Source organism: Chiloscyllium plagiosum, unplaced genomic scaffold (assembly GCF_037043375.1).
Source record: "Chiloscyllium plagiosum isolate Xiang-an unplaced genomic scaffold, Cpla_swu_hap1 HiC_scaffold_5, whole genome shotgun sequence".
NCBI lineage: Eukaryota > Metazoa > Chordata > Chondrichthyes > Orectolobiformes > Hemiscylliidae > Chiloscyllium > Chiloscyllium plagiosum.
The window spans coordinates 96,068,047-96,090,261 of record NW_028270143.1 but is presented as its reverse complement, the minus strand read 5'-3'; the positions used below and the strand labels follow the sequence as shown (position 1 = coordinate 96,090,261).

At 42.1% G+C, this 22,215-nt stretch overlaps 1 protein-coding gene across 4 annotated transcripts in view; it reads left to right on the top strand.

Moving 5' to 3' along the window:
• The window catches only part of LOC122550081 (enhancer of polycomb homolog 1-like), a 251,768-nt gene that overhangs the window by 154,926 nt on the left and 74,627 nt on the right, over window positions 1-22,215 (top strand). For all 4 annotated transcript variants that reach the window (XR_015757257.1, XM_043690607.2, XM_087987520.1 and 1 more), the window contains one exon: window positions 19,959-20,118. Coding sequence is in view for 3 of the 4 variants with exons in the window: in XM_043690607.2 (XP_043546542.2) it covers window positions 19,959-20,118 (160 nt within the window). In the remaining variant the exon portion in view is untranslated. The remainder of the gene's footprint in view (window positions 1-19,958; window positions 20,119-22,215) is intronic.

Genomic DNA, 22,215 nt, shown 5'->3' with positions numbered 1-22,215 from the left:
TGGAGAATGAAAAGCCCTGTAAAGTGTGGGATAAATGTGCAACTGCGGAGGTCAATTTTTTGCATGTTAGCTCTGGAGTAGTGCTTAGATGCTCTTTGTTTATTACAGTATTAGTCATAATTTGAAATCTTGTGTGACTTTCAGTCAGTCACTGGAAATACCTTTCTTGCAAGCTTAGTTATTTCTGCAGGGATCATAATGATATCTAGAATTATGTAAGATGCTGATTCTTTGCTCACTTTGAGAGTGACTGAGTAGACAAATAAAGTTGCTGGTTGCGGATCACCAAGTAGGCTTCAAACCTGTATATTTAAATATTTAGCCATAAATGGCAATAGCTGCCAGTGAGGATAATTTTTGATTTGAATTATATAGAATTTCATAGCAGCTGCTCTATCTCAAGCTAACAATTTGGTTGCATTTCCATTTCTTTTTGACTACTTAATTCAAATACTACTTTTTTCTTCCTTTTATAAGATATTTGGGTTCATTGCTAGTTTCTGATGTACCACATGTTCCAAAAAAAATCCTGACCTCCCAGTTTAATCCTGTTTCCTAACTCTATTGGATCATTTTATTTTAAACTAAAGACCTCCTTTACCTTCCTAAAGTAATATGGCTAAAAAAATCACTGTGTTCTAACTCCTAAGTGATTTTGTTTAGTTTTAGTGTTGCAATGAATTGGATATTATACAAGGGTACAAGAAAATGTAGTTTTTATTCTTGCAGCTTTATCATTTTTTCAATATTTATGAACTCTGCTCTTGAAAGGTTTCGCAGTTCTTTATTTTCTTCTACCTGTAGTGTATCTCCTCACTGTATATTGATATTTGCTCCAATCCACCGACCTGTCTTTCCTTTGTCTCGGTTAATAATGCAGTCACCTCAGTTACAACATTCTGGGTTAAGTCCTATTCCAGTGTTGTTATTTTACTCCTGAGATTCTTACACGCTTGATGCAACTGCAATGCACCAACTTCTGTGAACAAGCAACAGTACAGTATAAGCTAGGTGGCCCCCTTTGACCCTTTTAGGTATGCGAAGTTAGATCAAAGTGAGGCACTCAACAAAGAAAACACATCCCCTTTTATACAAGTCAGTTGCAATGCTTACAGATATTCTGGCCACTCTCAAGTACATGCCACTCAAGACAACCCCCAGTTACTCAGTCACATTACCCCAGCATGAGATCATCATCCTTGGAGATAATGCTAATGTTCTAGTCCTGGGGAATCGTTATGCAGACGATTTTCTAACTCGGTGCTTCCCGAAGGCATTACAGGTGCGCCATACATCTGACCAGAAAGCATTTCTAAATGGAAGAGATTGACCTGATAGTTTAGACATTATTCCCCTGCTATCATCAAGTTAAACTAAATGTAAATTACAATGGATGGTCATCCGCATTCTTTCATCCCCATGCAAAGACAGTGCAGTTTAACCCTTTAATGTTACATGAATATCCAGAGTGTCCCATTTAATCTTTTAACATTACACCAGGGTTTGAGTTTTTAAAAAAAGGACTGCTGTACTGATAAAGCACTGTCCTCCTGATGAGGCCTCATTGCTTGTGCAATCAATTACAATTCAATGGTATTCGAAGAAGAGCAGGGGAGATAAGGGGAGTTATACTTTGACATCTCAAAGAGCAGTTAGTGTGAACATTGCCACAACTATCACATCTTTTCTCCACCAGTTCTCTACACCACCCCCCAAAAAAGTAGCATAAATGTTGTCACTCCCACACCTCTTCAGTTCTCATGAAGAGTTATCTAGACTCAACACTAGCTTGCTTTCTGTCTATGGCTGCTGTCTGACCTGCTGTGATCTTCACCCTTTGTTGTATTCAGTAACTGGCCAAGTTAGATTTGTCATATAAGTCTATTCTCAATCTTCAGCAGTGATGAAAAGGTTAGTTGAATGCTATTGAGCAGCACTTGCCAAGGAGTAATCTGTTTGCTGACCCTTAGTTTAGATTCTGTTACAAGTACTCTATTCTTGACCTTATTGCAGCCAGTTCTGAGCATGGACAAGCTATGAGAATGGCTGACTGTCCTTGATTAGATTAGATAACCTATGGTACACCGACCCTCCAAAACGTAACCCTCCCAGACCCATTTCCCTCTGACTAATGCACCTAACGCTATGGGCAATTTAGCATAACCAGTTCACCTGACCTGCACATGTCTGGACAGTGGGAGGAAACCGACATACACTGGGAGAATGTGCAAACTTCACACAAATAGTCGTCTGAGGCTGGAATTGAACCTATGTCTCTGGTGCTGAGGCAGCAGTGCTAACCACTGAGTCACCATGCCATCACTTGATGTCAAGATAAAATCTGACCAAACACCCCAATAAATACTTATGTCTAGATCATTAGCGTGGACCAGTGAGATTGATGCCACCATGCATGGAGGTTTCTGGAGTTGGCGTAGACAGCAAATGGAAGGGAGAAGCTGTGGCAAGATTTGAACAGTGGATGCTCTTTACATTAAGACACTGCTTAACTTGGGGGCAGGAGAGGAGGAGCGGGAATTAAAGGTCAGCGTGTGATGTTGATGGTTGAATGGAATTGATGCAAGTTTTATGATATCAAGTCTGTGGAAGTGAATATGGAAGATCCTCTGCAAAAAATTAAAATAGTTGAATCAAGAGGCAACAAAGGATAAGGAGGCAGGCTTCATTCTAAATGTAACTGAAGTTATAATTGCCTTGGGAAGAGTCAGATAAAGGGGCTTAAATCTTATGAAAAATTTTAATTTTGTTATGGAATGTTAATTTTTTTTTTACAATTTTACTAAAGTTTATTTCATTACCATAATCCTGCCTGTATATCCCAATTGTTGTTCGTCCCTTGTAAAATATTACTAAAAGTTCAGAGAAATGAATATTTAACCTCCCAGATTTGTTGTCTGAGTGAATACTTCACTGTAATTCATTGTTTAGCCCATATAAAATTAGTTTCACCATATAAGACATTATCTTGTGGTAGCTCTCTGTAAGAGCATCTCTGCTAATTCCATTCTTCTGTCCTTCCATCTTTAAGTTTTTCTCTCTTTGGGGTTCTTTTCTAATTTTTTTAAAGGAATTTCCAATTTTTGAAAGTCCCAATTGAATCCGTCTCTGTCAGGCATTGCATTCCAAATCCTTAGTCCTTGCCACAAAAAAATTGTCCATGTTGAAACTGTTAAATTTCATGAAATTCAAGTTTTGAATACCACCAGTTGTGTTCTTAAATCATGATTTATGTCTGTAAATTATAAATGCTGAAGCTTCAAACCTATCACATGCAATATTTTCTGCAAAAGTCTTAACTAATTTAGCAAGATTGCTAGCTTTGAGCACTGTGGCCTATTGATTTCAAGTTACAGCTTCACTGTCTTTATATCTTTAACAAATAATTCTGTCCATTTAAATTTAATTTTATAACTGTCCATTTAAAACTGTTTTCACAGCAGTTTCCTGGATGTACAGGTAGTTAGTGCACTTGTTTCTTGCATTTTTTGGCAACAACTTGCCTTAAAGGCACTCCAAAATATAATGGCCTAATGCATTCTGCTGTAAAGACATGTTCATGCTTGTCTAATTACTTTAGAATTGCAGTGTAACGTGTGGAGCATTTTCTGCTTGGTCATTTCAGTTATTGTTGAATCTTCTCTATAATATAATGCAAGATATTTTTGGCAACCAATATTTTCAACCGCTTGTATCTACTCTAATAGCTTAATACTGTTGTCAGGAATATTTCTTTTAACCATACAGAATTCTGTCTCAAAGCAGTTGATTATAATTGCTTCTGACAGGGTTTCTGAATGAATGTGTTTAAAGTCTGGAATCAGGAATGCATGCATAAGAATGAGTAGCAGGACTAGACTATTCAGCTCCTCTCGTCTGTCATGCTGTTCAGTAAAATCACATAATTTGATAATGGCCTGAACTCTACACTCTTCCTTGCCTCTAAGAATGTTTGACTCCCTTAATCAAAAATCTGCCTAAAAAAAAAATACAAATGACTCTCTCTGCCTTTCTGTTGGGGGAGATTCTAAATGTGCAACCTTTAACTGGGGGGGGGGGAATTCAAGTAAACTGTCCTTGTATTTAAAAATGTATCTTCTCGTTCAATGCTCCTACAAACAGAAACATCCTTCAGAATGCACCAATAAAAAACCCCAGTTTTGTCTTAATTCAGATCACGTAAATTCTAATGGATATGCACCCAGCCTGTCCAATCTTTCTCAAGATAATTCTTATTTTGGGTGTCAGTAGTGTGAAAAAAGGAGAATGTGAGGACTGCAGATGCTGGAGACCAGAGTTGAAAAATGTGGTGCTGGAAAACCCAGCAGGCCAGGCAGCATCCGAGGAGCAGGAGAATCGACGTTTCGGGCATAAGCCCTTCTTCAGGAATGAGGCTGGTGTGCCAAGCGAGCTGAGATAAAAGGTAAGGGGGAGGGGTGCTGGGAATACAATAGGTGGAAGGAGGTGAGGGTGATAGGCCGGAGAGGGGGTGGGGGCGGAGAGGTCGGGAAGAAGATTGCAGGTCAAGAGGGCGGTGCTGAATCCAGGGGGTGGGACTGAGATAAGATGGGGGGAGGGGAAATGAAGCTGGAGAAATCTATATTCATCCCGTGTGGTTGGAGGGTTCCTAGGCGGAAGATGAGACCCTCTTCCTCCAGGCGTCGTGTGGTCAGGGTCTGCGATGGAGGCGGCCAAGGACCAGCATGTCCTTGGCGGAGTGGGAGGGGGAGTTAAAGTGGCTAATACCCGCACCAACCAACCCAACCGCCCTGTGGCTGAATACGACTCAACACAGACATTTACTACAAACCGACCGACTCCCATAGCTACATAGATTACACCACCTCCACCCTGCCCCCTGTAAAAATGCCATCCCATATTACCAATTCCTTCGCCTCCGCTGCATCTACTCCCAGGAGGACTGATTCCACTACCGAACAACCCAAATGGCCTCCTCCTTCAAAGACCGCAATTTCCCCTCTGACGTGGTCGACAGTGCTCTCCACCGCATTACCTCCCCTTCCCGCACTTCCGTCCTTGAACCCCGCCCCTCCAATCGCCACCAGGACAGAACCCCACTGGTCCCCACCTTCCACCCACCACCCTCCGGATACATCGTATCATCCGTCATTTCTACCATTTCCAAACAGACCCCACCACCAGGGATATATTTCCCTCCCCATCCCTATTAGCGTTCTGGAGAGACCACGCCCTACGTAACTCCCTCGTCAGGTCCACACCCCCCACCAACCCAACCTCCACTGCTGGCACCTTCCCCTGCAACCTCAAGAAGTACAAAACTTGCGCCCACACCTCTTTCTCCCCCCCCCCCCCCCCCCCCCCCCAAAAACTCCCTCCAAGGCCCCAATGGATCCTTCCATATCTGTCGCAAATTCACCTGCACCTCCACACACATCATTTACTGTATCCGCTGCACCCGATGTGGTCTCCTATTTGAGGAGACAGGCCGCCTACTTGCGGAACGTTTCAGGGAACACCTCTGGGACACCCGCACCAACCAACCCAATCGCCCTGTGGCTGAACACTTTAACTCCCCTCCCACTCCAAGGACATGCAGGTCCTTGGCCGCCTCCATCGCCAGACCCTGACCACACGACGCCTGGAGGAAGAGCGCCTCATCTTCCAACTAGTAACCCTCCAACCACACGGGATGAATGTAGATTTCTCCAGCTTCCTCTTCCCCTCCCCCCACCTTATCTCAGTCCCAACCCCCGGATTCAGCACTGCCCTCTTGACCTGCAATCTTCTTCCCAACCACTCTGGCCTATCACCCTCACCTCCTTCCACCTATCGTATTTCCAGCGCCCCTCCCCCCTACCTTTTTATCTCGGCCCGCTTGGCACACCAGCCTCATTCCTGAAGAAGGGCTTATGCCCGAAACGTCGATTCTCCTGCTCCTCTGATGCTGCCTGGCCTGCTGAGTTTTCCAGCACCACATTTTTCAACTGTCAGTTGTGTGAGTGAACTTTCTCTGAACTGCTTCTAACATTAGTTACATCCTTTTTTAAATGAGGTCAGAACTATACATAAGTATTCTGTATGTGGCTAGAAGATAAATGTTTGGCAGAAGAATTGCACCACAAGCACTTGGAGAAGTAATTAAATGAGGTCCAAGTATAGTAATGTACATCTATTTTGTAGTTAAAACTTTAATTACACCACTTGCAGCCTTGTAGTTAGTGTAGACTCTCACCACTCAGGTGAATGTCTGTGTGATGGTATGGTCTGATAACATTTGTCTTCATACTTCAAGCCTTGATGCTTCAAAGATACTTTAGTTACAATGTGATCTACCAAATACATTATTGCTTCACCAAAATGTGGCATGACTGCAGCTGTGATTGCATGGTCTATAAGAGCTGCTGCTACCCACATTTTAAGTCTCACTTTATCACCAGCAGAATGATTGCAACCACAAGTTCAGACCCTACCATTATTTCATAATGCAGTGTAATCCTTGGCACATAAAACTGACTAGGATTACTATGGATATGAATTAAGGTGGGGAATAAAACTTCAGGAAAAAATGTCATGTATGCCTAAAAAATGTGGTGCCAACATATGGAGCTGCAACGTAGCACTACCTGAACTAGATAGCAAAATTGGCCTACAGTAGACAGATTTACAGCAGTAGGCAAAGCAGTACTCCAGCCACTGAAACTGATCAAAGCTCTGTAAACCTGCCACATGTGCAGTTGACTACTTTAGTGGACAGTTCAATCATGGGATGAGGTGGCTCCATAAACTACTTTCTGCTCAATTATGGCAGAGTCCATCTCATCATCACAGTATAAAGCTGAAACATTTGGCACTTCCAGTTAAAGGTGGTTCTTGGCCACCGTCTGAGGTCTCCGCATCTCTCATGCCTGTCTTCAGTTCGATTCACTACATGCAATGTCATGAAATGGCTGAAAGTCATTAAATGTGATGGTCCAGACTTTGCTTGCCTTTGTGACTATATATGGCTGAAGGTTATCTTGGGCTTGGAAATCAATTTCCGAGCCCGGTCTATTTCTACCCGCAATTTGAAATAACTTTAGGCTGTAAAATGGGATTGGAAATCTAACTTGGCGGATGAGTGTTTAACATTTGATTTACTTGCAAGTATGTTATCTTTTGCATCATAACTTGGACTTTGTGCATGTGTGGGATGTGGTTTTTAAACTTATGTAGATTAACATTTTCTAAACCACCTGCAAGTTACGTTCTGAGCTATTTTCTGGCAGGAATCTAGATAAGGGTCTTGAAGTGTTTTTAAAATATTTTAGCTTGTTTGTGAGTATCCATAATTCTTCCATGCTCTGGCAGCCTCTACTGCTTAACAGGGCTGAAATTTCTGTTAATGCCACAATGTAAATGTATGCGTGGATCTGTTTCGACCTTACTTGATTCAAAGGAAAGCTGTTCATTGAATAAGAAAATACTATTGCAAATACTGTAAAGTGGGAGAATTTAGCTGTGAAATTACATAACATTTCTGAAACTTGTGATGAGCAGTAGGTTTAGTTTATATTTTATTAAATTTAAATTCTGTTAGTACGGAGTAATATATTTTTACCCTGATTTATTTTAGGTGAAATGTTGTACACTGTTATTTTGCCTATATTCTGCAAGTGGATAGTTAGTAGTTGCCTTACTTTGGAGCACTCTGTGTAGGTGGCCGTTTCTAGGACACACAGCATTATTCTGTCTAACTATCATCTTTACTGTCTGTGTTGTGTTCTTGTCCTGATGGATATTTGGTCCTTTTTTAGTATCCTCAATATAGCAATTGCATTACTTCTCATTCTTTTTTCAATGAGAATATGTCCAATTTAAGTAGCTGTTCAACATAGTTCAAACTCTCATTTATCCTAGTTGTACTCTTGAGTTCTTTCAATACCTATCATCAACCAGCAATCCGCACTTGCATTGATCTGTATCACAGTAAGAATGTATTCTTCTTTTAGATAGATATTGATGTTTTAACATATCCTGAAATTTGATTTGATTTACTCACTCTCACCAAGACTTGTGGTAAAGCTTCAGTTAATTTTCAGTTGGGCTTCCAAGTCTTCATGTTCCATAAATTGTATTTTCTTTTCTTTCAAGTATATAATTGTCCTCTTCTTTTATCTTCATGAAACACTTTATATTTTGTGCATTAAATGCTATGTGTTGCCTCTGTGCAGATACCAAAAATGTTAATGTCCTCCTGTAGATTACCCTGTTCAACATTGGAGTTCATCATCTTTATTATCTGGAAATCTAGTAAAAGTGCAAATGTGCTTATCACTACTGATTCCAGGTCATTTATGAAGATAGGTAGAGTAAACAGACCCTGTTAAACTCTACTGGCAACACTTCCTTAAACTGTGGGCAATGCCTCGGACACCACCATCCGAGTTCTGTTGATGGAGGTGTGTCTTCAGCGTACACTTGGAAGCTAATACCATAATATATCTGTAGATGATGTCAATCAACCTCTTGAATCATGCTCTTATTCAAGATTCAGTCTCCTTATAGTATAATACTGCATTTGGGTTTTCTGTTTGAATTCATCCTGCATAGGACACTAGCATCGCGCATAAATTACTTCATGGTAACTGTTTTATTGCATTCGTATTTTGATATTTGTTAGATCTGCATGATTTATTATCCTTATTAGCAGATGGTATGGGAAACTATTAAACTGGGGGAGGTGGAATTACAATGCTATTAAGCAGGAACTGTGGCGCATAAATTGGGAGCAGATATTCTCAGGAAAATGCATGACCGAAATGTGGAAGTTGTTTAGGGAGCACTTGCTACGAGTGCTGGATAGGTTTGTCCCACTGAGGCAAGGAAGGGCTGGTAGGGTGAAGAGATGTGGATTAAGCTAATTTTTCCTGAGATCTTTACACACTTGATGCGACTGCAACATGCAACTTCTGTGAACTAGAAATCAAATTTTATTAAGCATAATACATTACAAGCTGTGGAGAAAATCTTAACATTCTTTGCCATGCTTGCAAAGCATGTCGAGAGGTCTGTCTGAACAAGAAGGAAGCTCACTTAAGATTGAGGAAGCAAGAATCAGATAGGGCTCTAGAGTGTTAGGTTCTTTTACTCTTGAGAATTGTACACATTCGAAGCAACTGCAACACACCAAACTCTGAACAAGCAATCAAGTTTGATCAAGCACAGTACAGTACAAGCTTTGGAGAAACCCTGAACACTCTGCCATGCTTGCGAGTCGTGTCTAGGGGTGTCTCAGGAAAGATTTTTAACACACACCTCGCACGGCTTGTGCGGTCGTGGCAAAAGCTCCCTCTGAACAAAGGAAACAATCTGTCCTTTATACGAAACACTCATCATCACAGTACTGCCCACAAGACAACCCTCATCCATCCCCTCAGTCATATGCCACTCGATGCAATGCAGTGACCACCCCATTTCCAGAAACAATGTAATGCAAATCATCCCTTAATGGTCAAATCTGTTGCAAATTGTTTTTGTAACTATAGAGGAGTAGTCAAATTTCAACTGTAATGTTCTTATTGATTTTTGGATGAAATATCTTCTCTGAATGGCAAGGAAATGGCCCCACATTCCACCTATAAGACAAAGACATACCACCTTACCCCCAGGGCATTCAATTTCTTGCAGGTCAGCCAAGCAAATTAACTCTTTAATATCTCAAGCGAGTTACGAGGTAGTCAGGAAGGAACTGAAGAATGGATTCAGTAGTGCTACAAGGGGGCATGAAAAAGCATTGTCTAGTAGGCTTAAGGAAAACCCCATGGCATCCTACACTTGGGTGAGGAGCAAGAGGATGGCCAGAGTGAGGGTCAGGCCGATCAGGGATAGTGGAGGGAACTTGAGCCTGGAGTTGGAGGTGGTAGGGGAGGTCCTTAATGAATACTTTGCTTCAGTTTTCACTAGTGAGCAGGACCTTGCCTTTTGCGAGGACAGCATGAAATGAGCTGATATGCTCAAACAGTTTGATGTTAAGAAAGAGGGTGTATTGGAAATTTTGAAAAACATGAGGATAGATATGTCCCCTGGGTCAGATGAGATATGCCCATGGTTACTATGGGAAACAAGCTAAGAGATTGATGCGCGTTTGGCAATTGTCTTTGCGTCTTCGTCCACTGGAATAGTACCAGATTGGAGGTTGGCAAATGTTATTCCCTTGTTCGAGAAAGGGAATAGGGATAATCCTGGGAATTACAGACCAATCATTCTTATGTCGGTGGTGGGCAAATTATTGGAGAGGATTGAGACAAGATTTATGATAATCAGCATAGCTTTGTGAGGGGCAGGTCATGTCTCTCAGGCCTTATTGAGTTAGAACATAGAACGTAGAACAATACAGCACAGAACAGGCCCTTCGGCCCACGATGTTGTGCCGAACATTTGTCCTAGCTTAAGCACCCATCCATGTACCTATCCAATTGCCGCTTAAAGGTCACCAAAGATTCTGACTCTACCACTCCCACAGGCAGTGCATTCCATGCCCCCACCACTCTCTGGGTAAAGAACCCACCCCTGACATCTCCCCTATACCTTCCACCCTTCACCTTAAATTTATGTCCCCTTGTAACATTCTGTTGTACCCGGGCAAAAAGTTTCTGACTGTCTACTCTATCTATTCCTCTGATCATCTTATAAACCTCTATCAAGTCACCCCTCATCCTTCGCCGTTCCAATGGGAAAAGGCCTAGCACTCTCAACCTATTCTCCATTCCAGGCAACATCCTGGTAAATCTTCTCTGCACCCTCACCAAAGCTTCCACATCTTTCCTAAAGTGAGGCGACCAGAACCGCGCACAGTACTCCAAATGTGGCCTAACCAAAGTCCTGTACAGTTGCAACATCACTTCACGACTCTTGAATTCAATCCCTCTGCTAATGAACGCTGATACACCATAGGCCTTCTTACAAGCTCTATCCACCTGAGTGGCAATTTTCAAAGACCTATGAACATAGACCCCAAGATCCCTCTGTTCCTTCACCTCACTAAGAACCCTACTGTTAACCCTGTATTCCGCATTCTTATTTGTCTTTCCAAAATGGACAACCTCACACTTGGCAGGGTTGAACTCCATCTGCCACTCCTCAGCCCAGCTCTGCATCATATCCAAGTCCCTTTGCAGCCGACAAGAGCCCTCCTCACTATTCACAACTCCACCAATCTTCGTATCATCTGCAAATTTACTGACCCACCCTTCGACTCCCTCATCCAAGTCATTAATAAAAATTACGAACAGCAGAGGACCCAGAACTGATCCCTGCGGAACTCCACTTGTAACTGGGCTCCAGGCTGAATATTTACCATCTACCACCACTCTCTGACTTCGACCGATTAGCCAGTTCTCTATCCAATTGGCCAAATTTCCCTCTATCCCATGCCTCCTGACTTTCCGCATAAGCCTACCATGGGGAACCTTATCAAGTGCCTTACTAAAATCCATGTATACTACATCCACTGCTCTACCCTCATCCACATGCTTGGTCACCTCCTTAAAGAATTCAATCAAACTTGTAAGGCAAGACCTACCCTTCACAAATCCGTGCTGGCTGTCCCTAATCAAGCAGTGCCTTTCCAGATACTCATAAATCGTATCCCTCAGTACCCTTTCCATTACTTTACCTACCACCGAAGTAAGACTAACTGGCCTGTAATTCCCGGGGTCATCCCTATTCCCTTTTTTGAACAGGAGCACAACATTCGCCACTCTCCAGTCCCCTGGTACCACCCCCGCTGACCGTGAAGATGAAAAGATCATTGCCAACGGTACTGCAATTTCCTCTCTTGCTTCCCACATAATCCTAGGATATATCCCATCAGGCCCGGGGGACTTGTCTATCCTCAAGTTGTTCAAAATGTCCAACACATCTTCCTTCCCAACATGTATCTCCTCTAGCTTACCAGTCCGTTTCACACTCTGCTCTTCAACAATACAGTTCCTCTCATTCGTAAATACTGAAGAAAAGTACCCATTCAAGACCTCTCCCATCTCTTCCGACTCAATACACAGTCTCCCACTACTGTCCTTGATTGGACCTACCCTCGTTCTCGTCATTCTCATGTTTCTCACATACGCATAAAATGCCTTTGGGTTATCCTTGATCCTTTGAGGATATGCCAAAGCACATGGAAGGTACAGCAGTGGATGTGGTGCATATGGATTTTAGCAAGGCGTTTGATAAGGTTCCCCACGGTAGGCGCATTCAGAAAGTAAGGAGGCATGGGATACAGGGAAGTTTCTGGATACAAAATTAGCTGGCCCATAGAGAAAGATAGTAGATGGAAAGTATTCCGCCTGGAGCTTGGTGACCAGTGGTGTTCTGCGGGGATCTGTACTGGGATCTCCTGTTCTGCTGACATGTAAGAAAATTGAATGAATCCAGAATGTTAAGACGCACGTGAGGATGCAACAAAGTGAGCCATATAAATGTTGGTCGATGTATCATGCTGATGTTCTTTAGTTTGTTCTCCATTTATTATGATTAAAATTGCTAATTCAAATGGGAAATGTTGGAATTCTAGCTAATTAATTCAAATATATTTACTTTGACCAGTGAGCGAAATAACAAACGGACATTCATGATTCTAAAGTTGAATTTCTGGCATTTAACTGAGCAGCTTTGCTTCCCTCTTAATGAGAGCATATTGCTTAGTCAAACACTGACTTAGGTTCTACCAAGTAAATTGCAAAGATGGCAAATAAAAGAACCATCCTTTCTACCAATGAAGGTAGTCTCAAGTGTTGAACAAGTCATGCATTTGCTGAACTATTTTGCAACAGATGGAAAAATAAATTTCGGTATGTATTTATTTTGCTGTTTCTGCATGAGTTGAAGCAGTATATAATTATCCAATTTTACTTAATTTTGCTCAAAAGTTATTAAGTTTGTACAAAGGATGCAAGTGGAAAGTGTATGAAAGTACTATCTGTTCTACTTTTAGTTTTCCCCAGTTTCAGCCACAATAACCATCCTTGCACAATGTAGACCTCGAGCATCTTCCCTGGTCATTGTTGCTAAGAGGCCATTGCTGCTGTGAGAGTAGTTTTTTGGAGCACTTCAAATTTGAATTATTCCTATTCATTCCCCCATCTTCTGTTTCTCTGTATTTGGTTTTATTATCCCCTTAATCCATCCAGTCCCCAAACTATGTCCCTATCTGCTCTGGTAAGCTCAGGATTACTACCTGAGCTACGAGCTAATTGGTATAGAGTCAACAAGATTAGAGGTAAAGATTGGTGTGGAAGAATTGGTTTGAATTCATGGGACATTTGGCATTAGTACTGGGAAAAGTGAGCTGTTCCACTGGGATGGGCTCCATCTGAATCCTGATGATTCTTGCACCTTGGGCTATAGATGGGACTTTAAACTACAGAGTCGGGGTGTGAGTTCAATTGCATGGAAAATTGTGAAAATGTTAAAGGGGAGGAGGGCTTGGGAAAGGTTACTAAAGATTCCAGAGGGAGGAAGTAATAGGGCAAACAATGGGAAAGGGGCACAAATCTTAACTTAGTGCAGATGCGAGGACAGATATGAGGGTGTTATATTTAAATGCAGACCGTATACAAAACAAGATTAATGAGCCTTAGCACAGATTTGAAATTGGCATGTTTTGGGCATCGCACAGACTTGACTGCAAGGGGATCATGGCTCAAAATAGTGGGGTTGCCACCTTAATAAGAAATTAAAATAGCAAGAAGCAATATAGGGTCTGCAGTTGCAGAATCTATGTGGATAGAGTTGAGGAACTGCAAAGGTAAAATGGACTCGTGGGAATTGCGTATAGGCCTCTGAGTAGTAATGAGGATATGGGCTCAAAATAGAAAAGGCATGGAAGTAAGGTACTAGTACATTAATCACGGTGGACTTCAATATGCAGGTAGACTGGGAAAATCAGGTTAGGGGATCCCAGGAAAAGGAATTTCTGGAATGTCTCTGAAAGGCTTTTTGAAGCAGGTCATGGTCGAGCTCACTAGGGAACAGGCAAATGCAGATTTGGTAATATTGCAATTGTTAGGGTTTTTTCCTGAGATTCTTACATACTTGACACAACTGCAGATGCCAATTTCTGTGAACAACCAAAATTTTATTAAGCACAGTACATTAACGAGTTTTCTGGTGAAATGCTTTAACACACTTCATAATGCTTGCGAAGCCATGTCAAGGGATCTCTCTAAACAAAGGAAAGTCCTTTTATACAAAATCTTTTTATGCAAGTTTTTAAAAAGTTAGTAAGTTTTTTTTTCCTGAAATTCTTAGTGATTTGATGCAACTGCAATATGCCAACTTCTGTGAACAACAACCAAACTTTATTAAGTAAATATGGTACAAGCTGTGGAAAAACTCTTAACACTCTTCACCACGCTTGTGAAGCGTGTCGAGAGGTCTTTCTGAACAAAGGAACAGTTCTCCCTTGTATACAAAATCTTTACATCACAGTCAGTTATGCCCACAAGACAACCCCCAGCCATTACCCCACAATCACATGCCACTCAAGACACCATACAGTGACGCATCATTTCCAGAAACAGAAACAATGTAAATCATCCCTTAATGGTCAAATTTGTTGTGAATCGTTTTTTTAAAACTATAGGGAGTAGTCAAAATTCCAGCTGCAATGTTCTTACTGATTTTGAATAGGGGGATGATGCAGTTCTTTCACTCTAAATAACTAGGCAATGTAAGTAGCTCTGAATGGCAAGGGATGGGAATGTAAATTCCTTACAATCTACTTGTAAGTCAAGGGCTCCCATCGAGCCTCAGAATATCCCCTTTCCTGCAGGTCAGTACAGCAAATTAACCCTTTAATATGTCATTCTCTCCTTTTTTATCCTTCCATGATAACCACCTAGATGGCACTACCAGCTTATTTATAAGACTCTGACAGCTAGCAAGCTTGAGGCAAGTTTGATTAAGGGGCTATTAAAATTGACTATAACTACAAAGATATGAGAGCTAGCATTGATTGGATGGGAGCTTAGAGTCATAAAGGCATGATTTGATTTGATTAGATTAGATTACTTAGTGTGGAAACAGGCCCTTCGGCCCAACAAGCCCACACCGACCTCCTGAAGCACAACCCACCCAGACCCATTCCCCTACATTTACCCCTTCACCTAACACTACAGGCAATTTAGCATAGCCAATTCACTTAATCTGCACATTTTTGGACTGTGGGAGGAAACCGGAGCACCCGGGGGAAACCCACGCAGACACGGGGAGAATGTGCAAACTCCACACAGTCAATCGCCTGAGGTGGGAATTGAACCCGGGTCTCTGGCGCTGTGAGGCAGCAGTGCTAACCACTGTGCCACCGTGTAGCCCACAGAAATAGTCCCTTCATAACGGGAGTTTCGGGAATAATTTGGGAAGCACAGAAGATCATCCCAAGGATGAAACATATTAAGAGGAGAATGAGGCAACAGTGGCTGATTAGGGACGTCGGGGGACAGCATAATATGGTGACATTTAGTGTGAAGTGAGAGGATTGGGATGCCTTTCAAAACCTGCAGAGGATGACAACAGCTGAACGTAATATTACTGGGAGTAAGCTAGTTAGTAATACGAAAGAAGATTGCAAGATTGTAGTGGCTATCACTGAAGTAAAGATACTGAGGAGCTGAGATGTCTGAAGTTGCATATATCACCTGGACTAGATGGACTACCCTGAGGTTCTAAAGATAACAGATTGTGGAGGCATTAGTAATCATTCAAGAATCAGTGGAGTGAGGACGCTTGAAAATAGCTAACTTAACACCCTTGTTTAGGAAAGAAGGGTGGCAGAAGACTGGAAACTATAGGTCAGCTAGCCTGACCACACTAAGATTTTAGAGTCTGTTATTAAGGATGGGATTGCAAAATATCTTGAAGTGCATAGCAAAATAAGTTTGATTAAGCACAGCTTCATCAAGGGGAGGTTAGACCTGACAAATCTGTTGGAATTCTTATGAAGTAATGAGCAAGTTAGAAAATGGAGAGCCAGTGAGTGAGATTTATTTTAATTCTGAAAGCCCTTTGAGGAGACACCTATTCAGCACCTTGTCAATCAGAGCCCATGGTGTTAGGGGCAAAGTGATGTCATGGATAGAGGATTGGCTGATAGGCTGAAGGTAGAGAGTGGGGATAAAGGGATCTCTTTCAGGATGACTGCCAGTAATTAGTGGGGTTCAGTATTGGGACCACAACTCTTCCAAGTGACATATTAATAATCTGGTCAAAGGAACTGACTACATTGTTGCTAAGTTTGCAGAGGATACTAAAGATGGGTGATGGTGTAGGCCTTGTTGTGAAGCTAGGGCGCTGTATTATTTCATAAATGCTCTCTGACCTGGTCCTGCCACGTTCAATGACTTGTATCTCTCAGCTCCTATGTGCCATTTGGAATTGTATCCTTTATCTTATTCTGTCTAGTGTCCTTCCTGTCAAAATGAATCAGATCTTCACTGCATTACATTTCATCTGCCAATTGTCTGGTCATTGCATCAACCTACTTATGCCCTTCTGAGGTTCTGCACTATTCTCCTCAAAAGTGCATAATATTTCCAAGTTGTGCATTAACGATCAGGAAGCAGGAACTCAGGGCCTTGTTTCTGAGTTTGTAGGTAACAGCAAGATAGGTGTCTTGTTGAGGAAGTGGATAGGCTGCAGAAGGAATTGGACGTGTTTCCAGAAAATAAATGGAGCTGCAGGACAAAAATGTTAATCAGTCCAATAATCATGGACACTGGTCACTCTTCCAGGTGAAATAAATAACTGTTTCTTAACACAATTTGCAATAGCTGTCCAACTTGATATGTTAAATTATTCAATGGAACCAAAAGTGACTGGTGAGAGTAAACAGCTCCATTGTCAACACCTTCAAGGTTAATATTAACTAGGAGAGAAGCAAAGTGGCAGCAGATGGCATACAATGTGAGAGCATGTGGTTGTGCACTCTTGAAGGAAGAATTGAGGAGAGGACTGTTTTCTAAATTGGCTTCGGAAATCTAAATCACAATGGGACTTTCAGGATTTTCTTAAGGCTTATATGCAGGTACACTTGGCAGTTAGGAAGGCAAATGCAATCTTAGCATTCATTTTGTGAGGGCGAGAATACAGAAGCACTGATGTACTGCTGAGGCTATATAAGGGTCTGGTCAGACCACATTTGGAATATTGAAAGCAGTTTTGGGACTCCTATTTAAGTTAGTGTGCTGGCATTGGAGGGGTGTCCAGAGGTGATTTACAAGACTGATCCTAGGGATCTGGGTTCTGTCTTTTGAGCAGAGGATTCTGGGTCTCTACTCTTAGTTTACAAGAATGGGGGTGGTGGGAGTGGAGAAATGAAACTTGGAGAATAACGAGAGGCCTGGCTAGAAACAACATGGAGAAGCTGTTTCCGCTTCTAGAAGAAACTAGGACCCGAGGGTGAAACCCTTTCAGAATGGAGATGAGGAATTTCTTCAGCCAGAGGGTGGTGAATCTTTTGGAGCACGTTGCCACAGAAGGCTGTGGAGGCTAAGTTGTTGAATGTATTTAAGACAGATGGATAAGTTCTTGATTTAAGGGGATCAAAAGTTACAAGGAGAAGCCAGGAGAATGGTGTCAAGATCCATATCAGCCCTGATCAATTGGTGGGGCAGACATGATGGGCCAAGTGGCCTAATTCTGCTCCTGTATAATGGTCTTATTGCATGTGAAGAGAGGTGGGGGTGGTGATGGGTGCAGGAAGAGCAAAAATGGTCTGATTGGGTGAAAATCAGAAAAGGTTGAATTATGAGAATTGATGCTTAATCAAAGGAAGCAATAAAGAAATACAAGATGTCTGGAGGAGGACAGAATAATTAATGCTGCCTGGAAACAGAAAAGATCGAATAAAATTGGTCTTTTCAAAATTCTTTCATAGCATTGCTTGCAGTCCAGTATTTTGTTGCCCATCCCTAGTTGCGCTTCAACTGAGAACTGAATGATTTGTGACATCATTTTAGGAGACAGTTAAGAGGCAACCACATTATTGTGGGTCTGGAATCAAATATAGATAAGACCAAGTAAGGATGATCGATTTCACTCCCTAAAAGGTACGAGTGAACCAGGTGGATTTTCACAGCAGTTGATGGCCATTGTGTACTCCATTACTGAAATGAGTTTTGTATGCCAGAGTACATTCATTGAATTTAAAATCTACCCATTGCATTTTAAACCTTTACTCCAAAGCAATGGCCTCTGCTCCTGGATTAATAGTGCTAGCACAGTACCACTGTACCACTATCTCTCATTTAACTAAGTCTGCTAAATGGCTATCAGGCAATCATTGAAAAAGGTTATGGTATTCCTGACTCCTTTTAGTTCTTCGGAGTTAGATTGTGCAGATTTTTTTTTTTTTACAGCTCTTGTCGCCTTCTATAAGGGTGCAAAGACATTGCTGCCATTCACTGAGCGGCTCAGGAATGTACAGTAGCCAGAATTTTACTTATGGCGGACACTGTGAAACCACCTTGTGCATTGCAAGTGGGTGACTGACTTCCCCAAACCCCAAGTTGAAAAAAGTCCTGCATCACCTTGTGTTTACCTAGAAGAGAGTAAATATAAATCGAATGGCCAAGTTCCACTTTGTAATGTTATTAACCAACTTTGTTTCAGTTTGACATGTTACAGAAATCGTGCACTGCTTTGCCAATATATTCTGCAAAATGACTTTTTAAATACTATTTCTGTCCTGATTTGAAGTGTTTAAAGTTGACATAAGCAAAATGACTGGCAGCTGTAGTGATGCATATTTATTTCTCTTGAATTAAGACCCTCAGTACATCTTTTAAATTTGTTCTGTGCACCTTTGTAGATGTTGTTGCCAGGTGCTTGAGTTTGTTGTTTGAGCAAAGTGAAGGCAAGTTAAAACCATATTAACTTTTCCATGTAGTGATGCACCAATTTAGTAATCTGAGTTTAACTCTGTAGAAGAAAATCGTACTTAAATATCCAATTAATACTCAGTTCCCACTTTGCATGAAAATGTAAACCTTCCAAAAATAATTGCATTACAAACAAACAACACTGCGTAGGATGTCTAAGAACCAATGCTTGCTAAACATTTAGTATATGTTATAAGTGTATTGTCTAAGTATGTAATTATCTGAAGTAATTTCTGTAACTTTCTGTAATATTTTGAATTTTTGAGAACGTTAAATATCAAAAGTATTTGGCTTAATTACATTTCAAGATTGTCAGCCTTTTGCTTGCCAGGTAGTGGCTCAGCTGAAAAATGTTCAAATATGTCTGATCTAATATTACTTCTGGGTGTCTAGAAATTGGAAGGATTCAACAGTTGAATTTAACAGTATCTATTATGGCAGAGAATATTGATCATTCCCATTCAAGATTATTGTTTGGTCACCTCCTCCATGTGGAATATTTCATTTGCATATGCAATCACTGGGGGATTCTGGTGCTTCCAACTGAATATTGTCACTTGGATAGAGTGTAAAGTTTTTCATGATATTGTATCTCTGAAGGACCCAATTCCTTGCATTGAAAAAGATTTGGAAAATCATTTTACTCTTTTGCAGTGCCGGTGGGGGATCGAATTTAACTGATATTGGATGCACTTTCCTTGTCACTAGACAAATTGCAGTCCTGTTCACTTATGTAGTGAGAGATTAAGGAAATGTTCCAGAATTTGACAGGTTTTTTTTCCCCTGATCCCCATTTAATAAACTCCACCCCCATAGTGGCTTGGAGATTTGTTTTATTGATTTACTGTATCGGATCTGATTTATAGTTAAACAGATTCCGCAGATGTGAGGTGTTATAGGATATATTGCATAATTGCCAATAAAAGCCTGACTTTATGAGCCAATACAAGTTTTGGTTTGAAAGGTGCTGTTGTCCCAGAATTGATATCTCATTAACAAGTATTGCTATGCATTAATAAATTTTTCTTCACCCTTTTTCAGGAGCACCATCTCCAGCGGGCAATTTCAGCACAACAGGTTTATGGAGAGAAGCGGGATAACATGGTTATTCCTGTCCCAGAGGCAGAAAGCAATATTGCCTACTATGAATCTGTCTACAGTGGGGAGTTCAAGATGCCAAAGCAGCTTATTCACATACAGCGTGAGTATTAAAACTGAAATTTTTAAGCAAAGGTATGCAGTATTTCCAAGTTCAGATGAGTCATAGAAATGTACAGATTGGAAACAGACCCTTCAGTCCAACTCATCCATGCTGACTAGATATCCCAACCTAATCTAGTCCCATTTGCCAACACTTGGTCCATATCCTGCTTAAACCCTTCCTCTTGCAGCTCTTTTATATCTTTCCCTTCTCACTGAAGCGTATGTCCTCTGTTCTGGGCTCCCTCAGCCCAGGGCAAAGACTTTGTCTATTTACCCTATCCATGCCCCTCATGATTTTATAAACCTCTATAAGGTCACCCCTCCGCCTCCAATTCTCCAAGGAAAACAGCGCCAGCCTATTCATCCTCTCCCTGTAGCTCAAATCCTCCAACCCTGGCAACATCCTTGTAAATATTTTCTGAACCCTTTCATGTTTCACAGCATCTTTCCGATAGGAAGGAGACATAATGGTTAAATGGAACCATCAAGTGAAACTTGGCTCTTCTCTAACAACTTCTGCCTCCTGATGATAGGGGCACAAGCTGCTGTACAGAACCATATTAATCTGCTTCGTGTGCCCTTCATGCATTGATCAAGGCGATCATTGCAGTTGAGTGTGAATCTACTCTTGTCTGAAGTCCATATGTGTTTGCAGCAGTAAATAAGCAGGATATCGAGAAGTAGTCAGTATGAATAAATTTAAGAAAACAGAAGAATGCAGCACAGGACCCTTTGACCCTCTAAGCCTGAACTAACACGTTTTGCCCTTCCATACTAAAACTTTCTTCACTTACAGGATCCATTCCCTCTATTCTCATATTATTTGTCCAGATGTTTCTTGAATGCTACTATTGTCCGCTTCTACCATCACCTCTGGCAGCATGTTCCAGGTAGTCGACACCCTTTGTGTGAAAAATGAGCTTCGCACATCTCTTTTAAACTTCTTTCCTCCCGATACCTTGAACCTGCGTCCCTTAGAAATTGAGCTTAACAATGTGTTGCTGGAAAAGCGCAGCAGGTCAAGCAGCATCAAAGGAACAGGAGAATCGACGTTTTGGGCATAAGCCATTCTTCAAGAATGAGGGTGTACCAAGCAGGCTAAGATAAAAGGTAGGGAGGGGGGACTTGGGGGAAGGATGTTGGGAATACGATAGGTGGAAGGAGGTTAAGGTGAGGGCAATAGGCCGGAGAAAGGGTGGGGCCGGAGAGGTCGGGAAGACGATTGCAGGTCAAGAAGGGGGTGCTGAGCCTGAGGGTTGGGACTGAGAAAAGGTCGGGGGAGGGGAAATGAGAAAGCTGGAGAAATCTGCATTCGTCCCTTGTGGTTGGAGGGTTCCTAGGCGGAAGATGAGGCGCTCCTCCTCCAGGTGTCGTGTTGCCATGGTCTGGCGATGGAGGAGGCCAAGGACCTGCATGTCCTTGGCGGAGTGGGAGGGGGAGTTAGTGTTCAGCCACGGGGTGGTTGGGTTGGTTGGTGCAGGTGTCCCAGAGGTGTTCTCTGAAACTTTCCGTAAGTAGGCGGCCTGTCTCCCCAATGTATAGGAGGCCGCAGTGGATGCAGTAAATGGTGTGTATGGAGGTGCAGGTGAATTTCTGACGGATATGGAAGGATCCCTTGGGGCCTTGGAGGGAAGTGAGGGGGGGTGGTGTGGGTGCACGTTTTGCATTTCTTGCGGTTGCAGGGGAAGGTGCCGGGAGTGGAGATTGGGTTGGTGGGGGGTGTGGATCTGACGAGGGAGTCACGGAGGGAGTGGTCTTTCTGGAACGCTGATAGGGGTAGGGAGGGAAATATATCGTTGGTGGTGGTGTCTGTTTGAAGGTGGTGGAAATGACGAAGGATGATACGATGTATCTGGAGGTGGGGGTGGTAGGTGAGGACCAGTGGGGTTCTGTCCTGGTGGCTATTGGAGGGGTGGGGTTTAAGGGCGAGGACCAGGAAGTGGAGGAGATGTGGTGGAGAGCATCGTCAACCACGTCTGAGGGGAAATTGCGGTCGTTGAAGAAGGAGGCCATCTGGATTATTCGATATTGGAATTGGTCCTCCTGGGAGCAGATGCAGCGAAGGCAAAGGAATTGGGAATATGGGTTGGCTTTT